The sequence below is a fragment of the Pinus tabuliformis genome, chromosome 7 (assembly GCF_031772625.1).
Source record: "Pinus tabuliformis cultivar Carrire ecotype Pingquan chromosome 7, CPIR1, whole genome shotgun sequence".
In the NCBI taxonomy this organism is placed as follows: Eukaryota; Viridiplantae; Streptophyta; class Pinopsida; order Pinales; family Pinaceae; genus Pinus; species Pinus tabuliformis.
The window spans coordinates 306151757-306163512 of NC_142293.1; the positions used below are offsets into that span (position 1 = coordinate 306151757).

Sequence of the window (11756 nt, forward strand, 5' to 3'; positions counted from 1 at the left end):
AGGACTTTAGGGAGTGGACCTTTTTCAATGAAGTGGTATAGAACTATCTTCATTTTTTCTTTTTCACTTTTGCTTTTATGGTTTATACCTCTATATTTGACTTAGGCTTGCTTTGATTTTTCTTTAATGTCTTCATGAGACCTTGCTGGATGACATTTGTAAGTCACACGTAAGCAGGGATTGTAATGTCCATTTCCAAATGATCAGTTTTGGAGAATGACTCAGTAGCCTATTTGATACCTGCAGGCTATAGTTAGTAAAAGGGGATCAATTAATTTAATTGTTTAAATGTCATTTGGGTGAAAGGCAACATGTAAAAGTGACATTGAATAATGAAATAAAAAAGATGTTATTAAGTGACTATGGGAGAAAAAGCAAGGAAAAATTTATAAACTCACTTTATATTATTTAATTGAGTGGAAAAAAAGGCTATAAAAGAGAGGCCCATGGTATTTTGATGAGCCATGGTATATACCCATTGGTATTCTAATCATAAAAGAGAGATTGGAGCTCACTCTTTGGGCATGCCTCATTATATTCTCAAGTCAATTTTGAGAGCTCTTGTAGCTTGTGTGTGTGGGTGGGGGAGGAAGTGAGGTTAAAACCTCATGAGAATCAGTTTTGGTGGTGAAACAAATCCACCCTAGCTGATCAGAAGGAGGAATCACTCAGATTCTTCACAGGACTTCGTTGCCAAAGAAGGAGATTCATCTTTTTGGCCAAAAGGAGATTCAACTCAATAATTTTGTTCCGGCAAAGTCATGTACAACAATTTGTAAGGGACATTTCAGTGTTGTCATCTCCATCTATTTTTCCAGTCAAATCGTGTTAGGTTCCTAGAAATCATTTGGCTCAGTTTGTGGCCATAAAATTTGTTTGTGAAATATTCGCTGTATTGCTATTGTGCTAGAAGGGTTTTACAGCTACCATGGTACTTTTGTTTGTGGTATTTAACCATGGTATTAATAAACAGATCTACTATTTTGGATAAAATTGGTTGCTATGATATTTTGGCTGGGTTAGTTGTTTAGCATAGAAGGGGTTTTCATGCAAAGTGTTTGACGAAATGTATGCAAGATAAAAAAAAATTGCAAGTTTTTTTTAAGTAGGGGATATTAGAATGATAGTATATTTTTTATAATCAGAATGGTAATACAAGGGAAATCATGGAAAATGTTAGGTGTGTTTAGGCTATGGAGAAGGCTGTTCACCTTAATCACCAATAATACAATTTAGTCTAAGTCAAGACGCTCTTATCTAAGGGATAATATGCCCCCCCATGGTACATGTGGAAAAAAAAAAAATATTACTTAGTCAAAAAGTGTTATTAGTTCAAATCCAATGTTTATTACTTTCATGACAAGTTAGGAACCATCACACCATTTCTAAGCAAGGAACCCACACATGAAATCATATCAAGTGAAAGAAAGATCATCATAAAGTACCGTTTGTGAGCACAAGTATGATCTGAAGTGTAGAGCACAAGCGCTGATATGCCATGGGAGAATCATCTAAAAGAGCTCAGGTATGTATCTGATGGAAAGAAGTGGAAGAACAGGCCTGAATCTGAGAAGTATGGTGGTTACAGCTAGAACGTCTGAACATTTGTATTGGCAGCACCTTTTTATACATGGTGGCTCCTTCACGTTCTTCACAAGGGGATGTTAAGAATGACAACTGAAAGGATTGACAGCTACTCCTTACACATCCGCTTGGCTCCTTTGACAACAATGAGATGGTAGCTAGTGAAAGATTGGTGATGTATCCTTTCCCTTTGTTGCTAACCTAAAAAATGATAGCTGCTTCTCCCAGTTGACTCAGAAGCAACAATTGCTATGGTCACTTCTTTTTTTCAATTCAATGGCTTTTTATCTTCTTTGATCACCATCTCATATTGCTGGCAGCTTGATTCTCTGAGGAGGTTGATAACGATATGGCTTTAATACCATGTTACAAAAGCTAGAAACCATAGATAAGTTTACATCGCTGAGCACATTAGAGAGATTACACAATAACACTTTTTGATATTATGAATAGCCGGTGCATTAAATACAATTAGATTCACCTCTTTAAAGGGTTCCAGAGGTCTTATTGGTACAAAACCCTAAAAACTAATAACAACTGAAACCTTTGCTTTTATAGCCCAAGTCATTAATGTGACTTTATTACACATGTGAGCCTGGTATTCTAACAAATCAGAATAATTCTAGATCAAGTCAACATACTTCTTCAAAGAGGAAATTGCAAGAAACATTTCATTTCTACAAAATTAATTGTCCATGATTATTCTCTTTTCAACATAATCTTGGAGTTTGTGTTTCTAAATATAGCATGTTTAATTGGCTATTTCTTTTAGTTTCTTTTTGACTTTCGTATTTAAAACCAATTCTGCTTCATGTACTCCTCTATGAAGTTTTCATTGTCATTGCTTAAAATTAAACCTTTTATTTATTTATGTACTTATTTATTAGGTTCTCATTCCCTCCTCTCCTACTGCCTTCCCCAACATAATCACCCTCAACTGTTAACTCACACACCATGCTCCTCTTAATTATGTCTCCCACATGAGACTTGAATACTTGTTACTCTATGAAAGTGAGAGTTCTTTAGCCTCCAGTGATGCAAAAGTTCCCTATCTTTGTGAAATTTAGTACATTAGAAGATAATGTGATTCAAAACTCTATACTTTCTGCCATATGAGATGTCTTTCAAAAATGAAAGATGTCTGATTACTTGTTCTCAGTGGTCTTGCATACTTATTCAATTCATTGGTTTCTTCTCATTTTTGTCTTAGCAGAATGTGATTGAAGACAGAATCAAATATTGTTTAAGTCATGTTGCTGGGGATTCGGCTGAGTGCGAAATGTGTTCAGGGACTGGACAATGCCAGCAGCGTGCAGCATAGGAGATAGGCAATAAAAGTTATTTTCAACTATTTGTTTCAGTCGTAGTTCTGAAATTCTATCTCTCTTAGGTACTTTTTGAAATAGTTGTTAATTCTTCCACATGTTTCAATAATGAACATGCTCCTTATAGTGTAATGACTTATGTTGGATTGGAAGGAAAGATTTGGAAACCTCACCCAACATCAACGATTTAGCAAATTTATTGTATCAATTGCAGACATATATGTACATGTTTGATAAAGCTACCAAGTTATTAGTCAGTTTATGTAGTTTGTACGTAGATAATTGGTGGTCCTTGATGGGTAATGAATGAATTAGTATGAACATATGGTAGTAATTCCAATACTGTTCATCTGATGCAAATATATGCTGTGCCCATTTTGGTATGGACAGAGTCATCTAGAGTGGAAATTAGTAAACATAGTATACTGAAACATTCTATAACTTCAGCGACTAAGAATCTAAGATAAAATTAAGATTGGTAGTGTCATTGTTGTAAATTTCCTTTTAAGCATTGAAAAATGTCTTCCCATGAAGATAACTTCAACAAAGTCATAAATATCCTAAATGAACACCCAAAAGTAAGTTGTCATGTTGCTCTCTAGTGGCTGCCTTTATGACAAGCTCAGGGAAACCTTTACCATAGATTACAGAGCAATGATGGGTGGGTACATTCTAGAATCTAAATATGCATTTTAATAACAAGTTAAACACAATCAAGATTTCCTTGAGGTTTTGCCTGACAAGATTAGGCAGTTTTCTGCGAGGATGGAATCTACAGTTATCTATGAAGAAATGAATCTATGTAGTTCCCTCTATTAATCCTTCTGGATTATGTCTATTTATGTAGTTTGCTGGACTAATTTCCACAAGATATGTTGCCATCAACATCAGCATAATGAGAAAAAATAATCCCCCAATATCAATATCTGTATATATGTACAAGCGTAATGAGAAAAAATAATCCCCCAATATCAATATCTATATATATGTACAGACATTAACACTGCAGGATATCTTTTTATACGCAGTATAGAAGTATGCATTGATATGTGATGGTTAATTTTGAGTAGGCATTTCTCATCTTCTACCGCTCTCTTGTTCTTGGAGAGATTTTATGGGAGATTGATTTTGTTGTGCACATGTTTGATAACAAAGATACCTGGGAATTTAGATTCATAAATAAAAGGTTGGGTGAGATGTCTTCAGAAGTTTGATATTTTGCTATGGTACGACTCTTTGAACTAAACGGATTGAAGAGATCAAGATTCATTAGAAAGATTCCCAACCTTGGTGAGGCTCCAAGTGTCCAACATGTAATGAAATGAGATAAAATGAGATAAAATGTATTGTAATGATTCATTGAAGAGATTCCTTGCCTTTGCGAGACTTTAAGAGGCCGAAGTCAAATGGAATGAGCTAGTAGTAGTTGTATCCATAACTGGAGAGAATCCCTCAAATGGAAAAGCTGAATCAAGTTTTATGGAGAGAAGTTCCTTAGTGAGTTGGTCATCATTTACTTGCAAATCACATTGTTACCCCTCTTGTCAACAGGGGTACATACATATTTTTAGTGCAGCTTTCATCACCATTGTGAGCCCAAGGTCGCAAGTCAAAAGCTATGTAAAAAACCATGGGAGGCCCTATATTAGGCATCCTAGATCTGTGTCTTGTTAGTCCAAGTTTGTATTCAATTGTTTTGGTCAGACCATGCTCCGTCCCTTGAAAATTCCACCTAAGCACTCTTGCCCCTAATCGGATCGGATGGATTTTAGTGGAATTCTCTCGAGGACTCATGGTTTTATGGGACCTTGCATTTTGTACGGGTGATCACCAATGTATGGGCCAATTGAACTTGCATTAAGGTGCATCTATGTCATACCACATGGTTCGAGTCTCATAGAGATTGTAGGTGACCTTGGCCTTGGTGCAATCTCCCTCATGATTTCTCTCACAACATAACGGTCTCATCTAACAACATTCACATTTCCCAATGCAGTTTGTGGTTCCTAATGCAAAATAGTCCAGGTGGTTACAAATTCAACGTAGTCTTAGATTGAAGAGCATGATGGGAGGACTCCATGCCATGTGGAATTTTCTTAATCTGAGCATTTTGTGGCTAGTTACTCCTTGGTCAAACTTGGTCAACAGTATAAGAAATGTTTCTAGGGGTTTTTCAAGCAGAGCATTGGGCAAAATCTTTCATGCATTATGTCAAAAGTGGTCAAATCAGAGAATCAGAAAATACCCAGGTGTCAGAAGTCAATGATCTTCAAGGATGTTGAGAACCAGCAAAGGGGGAGTATGACGTGGGAAATGGGGCGATGATGTGGTAATTTCCTAGATGATGTGGCAAAACAGAGACATACCTAGCATAGATCAACACTAGTACAACAAACCTAGGTTTTAGATTTTCAAGGACGGCAAGGACATTGGAGATTTGTTAGTTTCTATAGCATCAGAGGTGTTCTAGTCTCAAAACTTTGTGGAGAGGCTAAAACACAGGAGTTCTCCATAACCCATAAATCATTTCTGGAAATTCCTCCTAGATTATTAGCCTATTTTTAATTATTTCCTAAGTCTAAACTTAGGAAAAAGGGTCAATTAATCAGAATTAATTGAGATAAGGTGTGAATCATCTAGAAACTCACACGGATCGACAGGGAATTAATTTGGGCCCTTGATTAAGTTTTAATCTTGGCCGTTGGAGGTCCAACAGAGGATTATAAGAAGTTGATGGGTAGATGGAGAACACACTTGTGAGAACCACAAAGAGTTCGATTTCTTTGGAGAGTTTGATTTTTCCAGAGAGCCAGCAATTGTCGGAAGAGTTCGAGCTTCAGAAGGGAAGCAGAGACAAAGAGGGGCAGGGATAGTGATCTAGAGGAAGTTTTCTAGATCCGGAGAGACAAAAACAAGAGGCCGAGTTATTCTTAGTAAGCCAATGCAGAGGATTGTGTAGTCAACTTTAGAGGGAAATTCGATTTAGCTGTGGGAAAAATCAATTCAGCTTCTAGAGGCCTGGAAAGTCTTCCAGAAGGTCGAAGAATCATTTTTCGTAGTAGGGACAAGCAAAATAACTTGATCAGAGGCAGTTTCGGGCTAGACATCCAAGGGTCTGTGCAAGCACTGCGCAAAAGCCAGTGCGAGGGATCCAGGAGGACGAGTTTCTGAAGCGAAGTTTTGCCGGGGTTGCTTGTGGAGGAAAGGAAATTCCTTTAGTAATTTTGGCTAGATTTTCTTGCTATTTGGATTGCCAGTTGGGCATCCATAGATTGTACTTAGAATTTCATTGATGCTTAGTAATAAAAAACCTCAGCTGCTGCACTGGTTTTCTCGCACTGGGTTTTTCAGGGGAAGTTTGTCCAAAAATAAATGTATTAATTTGATATGTGTGTGCTAGCATATTTCTCAGTTTCTAGCGCTATTATTTTCCACAGTTTTATTTGTGAAGGTTGCAGTGTGATTTATTCGATATTTGTCATAGCAAATAAATTGTTAATTAATTAACAATTAGAAGAATTATTTCCAATTGCTGCAATAGGCTTTTAGTAGTGAAATTTTCAAATGGTATCAAAGGTATTTTGATCAGTCGGGAAATTTTCTAGTGCTGCGCATTACCTAGCCAGGCAATTTGAATTATTGGGCAAGGGTTTGATTTTTTAGCTGCTGAGCAGATTCTTTGGTTGTGCGCAGAGGGTTTTGCAACAGTTTGCAAAAGTAGAATTAGCGCTGGGTGGAAGAAATAACACACATAGAGGGAAAATTTCTCTAAGGAGATCTCAGTTTTAAAGATTTAATTTTTCAGTTGTAGATTGGCAGTAGCTGTGAGAAGATTTCCTTACTCCAAGAGGGAGTGCGTGTAGCAGATCCAACAACCGAGCAGAGGGAAAGAGGGAGATTTTCGACCAGATTTAGAGATGGCCACAACAGGGCTTAGAGATCAGGATAGGTTGGAGGGAGCCTCCAACTATGTCATCTGGAAGGCTAGGATGTCCTTCTAGATGAATATGGTCTGAAAGCCTATGTGGAGAATGTGGTAGCAGTACCCCAAGATGCTGATTAGCTCAAGGAGTATAGGAAGGAGATGGCAAAGGCGAAGTGGATGATTTTGGATGGAGTCTGAGATCATCTAGTCTCACGTGTGGCAGACAAAGGTACGACCAAGGAGATGTGGGATGCTCTCTTTGAGCTATTTCAAAGTTCTTTTGAGTAGCGGAAGATGTTTCTCTAGGAGAAGCTAAGAAGCATAAGGATGCAAAAGGACGAGAGCATAAATGGCTACCTCACCAGGATTCAAAAAGTCTGAGATCAACTATCAACCGTTGGGGAGGCACCCCAACCCACAGAGCTTGTACTATTGGTAGTGAATAGTGTCTCAGATGACTGACATGTGTTTTTCCAAAGTATCTTGGTCATAAACACATTGCCTAAATGGGACAGGATGTGGTCTAATCTACAACAGGAGGGGTTGAGGTGGGATCTAGTAAAGAGCACCATCAACAACAATAGTAGCAAGGGCGTGAAGGGTAAGAAGGAAGAAGAAAATGCGGTTCTAGCATCTAAGGGTCCCAGTCAGGGGCAGGGGGAGAAGAAAAAAAATGACCTATCTAAGGGTGCTTCAGGTGTGGCGAGTTTGGCCACTACAATACTCAATGTCCTCAAAGGAAGAAGGAGACGCACAAGAAGCAGGATCAGGCAACAACGTCCGTTGAGATTGATAAGTTTCCCTCTAGGTTGGAGGAATATTTCTTGATGTTTGCAGCGATACCTCCAGGATAGAGGTGGGGCGATCTAGAGCTGTAGTCCCAGGGCAGCACAAACATGGGCAGGGTCCATTGAGATGTCCTCTTCATGGATCATTACCTTGCTATGGGGGCCCACAAAATTCAGTAGCGAGATGGATCAAGGTCAGTTGATGCAGTTAGATTCCAGGGTGAGTTGCAGACTAATAGCTGTCAGGTGCTGAGGAGCGCAGTGTAGTGTCGAAAACAGTGCAGGGTCAGCAACAACACATATTCTTCAATGGAAAGTGTAGTAGCTAGTAGCAGTCAAGTCTTAGAAGACAAATGCATCATACTGAACATAGTTGATTCAATATTTAGGATGCTTCTCAGTTGCAGTTGCAAGAACAACAATTGAGAGGGAGTTATAGTGCAAATGCAGGGTTGGCAGCAATATGGCAGTGTCAGGAGCAACACAGATGCAACATCATTGTTGTGCAGTAGCTAGACATCAACAACGGGAAAGAGGGTGGTACAGAGGCAGGGTGTTATGGTAGAGTGTGCAACACTAGAGAGAACACCTTCCTTGCTAAGAGGGAATGTTAGTTTCTGTAGCATTAGAGGTGTTATAGTCTCAAAACTTTGTGTAGAGGCTAAAAGACAAGAGTTCTCCATAACCCAAAAATCATTTTTGGAAATTTCACGTAGAAGTGTCTCAATTAGATTATTAGCCAATTTTTATTTATTTCCTAAGTCTAAACTTAGGAAAAGGGGTTAATTAATCATAATTAATTGGGATAAGGTGTGAATCATCTAGAAACTGACATAGATCAACAAGGAATTAATCTAGGCCCTTGATTAAGTTTTAATCTTGACCGTTGAAGATCCAACAAAGGATTATAAGAAGAAGTGGATGTGTAGATGGAGAACGCACTTGTGGGAACCATGGAAAGTTTGATTTCCTTGGAGAGTTCGATTTTTCTAGAGAGCCAATAGTTGCTGGAAGAGTTCGAGCTTCAAAAGGGAAGCAGAGACAGAGAGGAGCATGGACAATGATCCAGAGGAAGTTTTCTAGATCTAGAGAGGCAACAACAAGAGGCCGAGTTATTTCCAGTGAGGTAGCGTAGAGGACTGTGTAGTCAACTTCAGAGGGAAATCCAATTTAACTATGGGAAAAATGCATTCAACTTCCAGAGGCCTGTAAAGTCTTCTAGAAGGCCGAAGAATCATTTTCCTCAGCAGAGCCAGGTAGAACAACTTGATCAGAGGCAGTTCCAGGCTAGATGTCCAAGGTGTAGGAATTTACAGGGTAAGTTCCTTAGACAGAACACCAAAGGACACCGCTCACAAACAGATCGCAGATCAATACACCAGTGCTTTTGACGTGGTTAAAACCCTCAAAGAGGGAAACAGTCCACGGCCTGAGCCAACGTGGTCACTTCAGGCAATTTATTAATAAAAGAATGAAAATTTACATAAGCTTCTCTCATGAATGGTTAACCTACAAATGACCTTCCATGCTCTTTAAATAGAGATCATGGACCAATCAGGTGTTAAGCCACAGATCAAGTGTCGGTAATACCGAGGAGAGAATGAACCGTCGGATCACTACATATCGTGACCATCAGATTGTAAGTTACTAAATGTACATAGTAAAGAAACACACTTTACCTGACTCTATACCTAACTCTATACTAGACTAACTTGTACTTAACTATTTCCTATGTGTCGAATATCCTAACATCCCCCCTTAAGAACAACTTGGGATAGGATTGAAGGATTTACAAATATGACACAATAGGAGAAGGAAGGAGGCACTAGAGCCTATCCCCCCTTAGTGACAACTTCCTGAACTCCAACCATAAATTGAAGTTTAGTGAATTTCGCCTCTGTGAGAGCCTTTGTAAAGATGTCTGCAACTTGATCATCTGTTGAACAATATTGCACTTCAAGAACATGGTCATGAATGAGCTTTCTGATGAAGTGCATGTGCAGTTAAATGTGTTTGCTGCGCTGATGTTGGACTGGATCTTTGCATAGTTGAATGGCACTTTGATTATCACACCAAAGTGTAGTAGGATTCTGCTGCTGAAAGCCAAACTCTGACAGGATCTGACGAAGCCACAAGGCTTCCTTACTAGCTTCTACGACACCACGATACTCTGTTTCTGCTGAAGAAAGAGAAATGGAACCTTGTTTCTTGCAAGCCCATGTGATAGGTCCTGAACCAAGAGTGAACACATAACCTGCAGTAGACTTCCGATCATCAGGGTCACCAGCCCAATCGGAATCAGTGAAACCAACCAATAGAGGAGATGCTTCGGCACTGTAATGAATCCCAAACTGAACTGTACCTCGAACATAACGAAGTATTCTTTTTAGCTGCTTTCCAATGACTTTCACGTGGGTTTTGCATAAACCGAGCAACAAGGCCAACATCAAAGGAAAGTTCAGGACGAGTATGGGTTAGATACAAAAGTTTTCCTACAAGTTGACGGTATAAGGTAGCATCAACTTCAGGAGAAGTACAAGTGATTGAAAGTTTGACTCCAGACTGAAAGGGAGAAGGGGATGGCTTACAGTCTTCCATGTGAAAATGGCGTAGAATATCACAGGCATACTTGGATTGGGAAAGGGAAACTTCCTTGGATTGCAAGACTTGAAGACCAAGAAAATAATGTAAGTGTCCTAAGTCTGTCATTTCAAACTTCCTTTTAAGGCTAGACTTGACATGGTTTATAAGGTTGGGATCACTACCAGTTAGGATAAGATCATCAACATAAAGAACAAGAATGATAAGAGACTTGCCCACTTTCTTGGTGTAGACAGTATTGTCAGAATGACACCTAGAAAAACCATTTTCTAAAAGAAAGTTATCCATTTTGGCATACCAAGCTCGAGGAGCTTGCTTGAGACCATAAAGGGATTTCTTAAGCCGACATACAAGGTTGGAGTCTGTTTGTATAAAGCCAATAGGTTGTTCCATATAGATTTCTTCATGCAAGTCCCCATGCAAGAAGGCAGATTTAACATCCATCTGATGGACTTCCCATTTGAAAGAGGCAGCAAGGGAAAGAACAAGGCGGATAGAGTTCATTTTGGCAACAGGGGAGAAGGTTTCAGTATAGTCAATGCCTTCAACTTGTGAAAAACCCTTAGCAACAAGACGAGCTTTATGTTTATCAACTTTCCCATCTGGTCCATACTTGGTTCTGTAAACCCATTTGCATCTAACAAGTTTTCGTCCCTTTGGTAGAGGAACAAGATCCCATGTATCATTTGCTAATATTGAATGATATTCTTCATTCATAGATGCTTCCCAATCTGGATGGCCTGAAGCTTTTGCAAAGGTGTCAGGATCATAATTCACTGAAGCTTGAGCCAGTAAAGAAGAGGCTCTCTCGAACTGAGAACGTGTACGTCGCTGATCTGTAGGATCACCAGCAAGATCACCTGCTGCATCCCGAGTAGCATGGACCCATTTTGGAAGCTGAGGAGCTGAAGGAGGATCCTGAGAAGGTGGGGGAGGATTTTCATCCTCGATTTCATCATCTGAAGAAGAAATATTTTCAAAAGTAGAAGAGATAGGGAGAGGTGGCACATCCAACAAACTAGGCTCGTGGGCCGATATATTTTCAACAAACTTTACATCTCTTCTAATGATAACATTTTGGACTTAAGTGGAAAAGTCTATATCCTTTGACATCTTCAGAATATCCAACAAAAATACATTTTTCACTCTTTAGGTTCTAAAGCTTTATGTTTCTCATCTGGAATATGGGCCCATGCTTCACTTCCAAAAACACGAAAGTGACTTACATCTAGTTTGATTGAGCTCCATGCTTCTTCTGGAGTGATATTTTTTAAAACCTTAGTAGGAGTGCGATTTATTATGTAATTTGCACAGTTAATTGCTTCTGCCCAATAATTAAGACTAAGTCCTTTAGATTGAAGCATACAATTAGCCATTTCCTTTAAGGTGCGATTCTTCCTTTCAGCTACACCATTTTGTTGTGGAGTATATGGAACAATATGTTGCATTTGAATTCCATTCTCAGTGCAAAAGTTGATGAATGTGTTTTTAACATATTCTCCGCCATTATCAGATCTTAGCTTAAGAATTTGA

At 38.9% G+C, this 11756-nt stretch overlaps 1 protein-coding gene across 1 annotated transcript in view; it reads left to right on the forward strand.

The window, feature by feature from the left end:
* LOC149247088 (sirohydrochlorin ferrochelatase, chloroplastic-like) overlaps nucleotides 1-3171 on the forward strand; it is a 126663-nt gene extending 123492 nt beyond the window's left edge. The window contains exon 6 of the mRNA XM_089455822.1: nucleotides 2798-3171. Within this exon, the coding sequence (XP_089311948.1) occupies nucleotides 2798-2905 (108 nt within the window). The 3' untranslated portion in view covers nucleotides 2906-3171. The remainder of the gene's footprint in view (nucleotides 1-2797) is intronic.
* Nucleotides 3172-11756: the final 8585 nt, after the last annotated feature.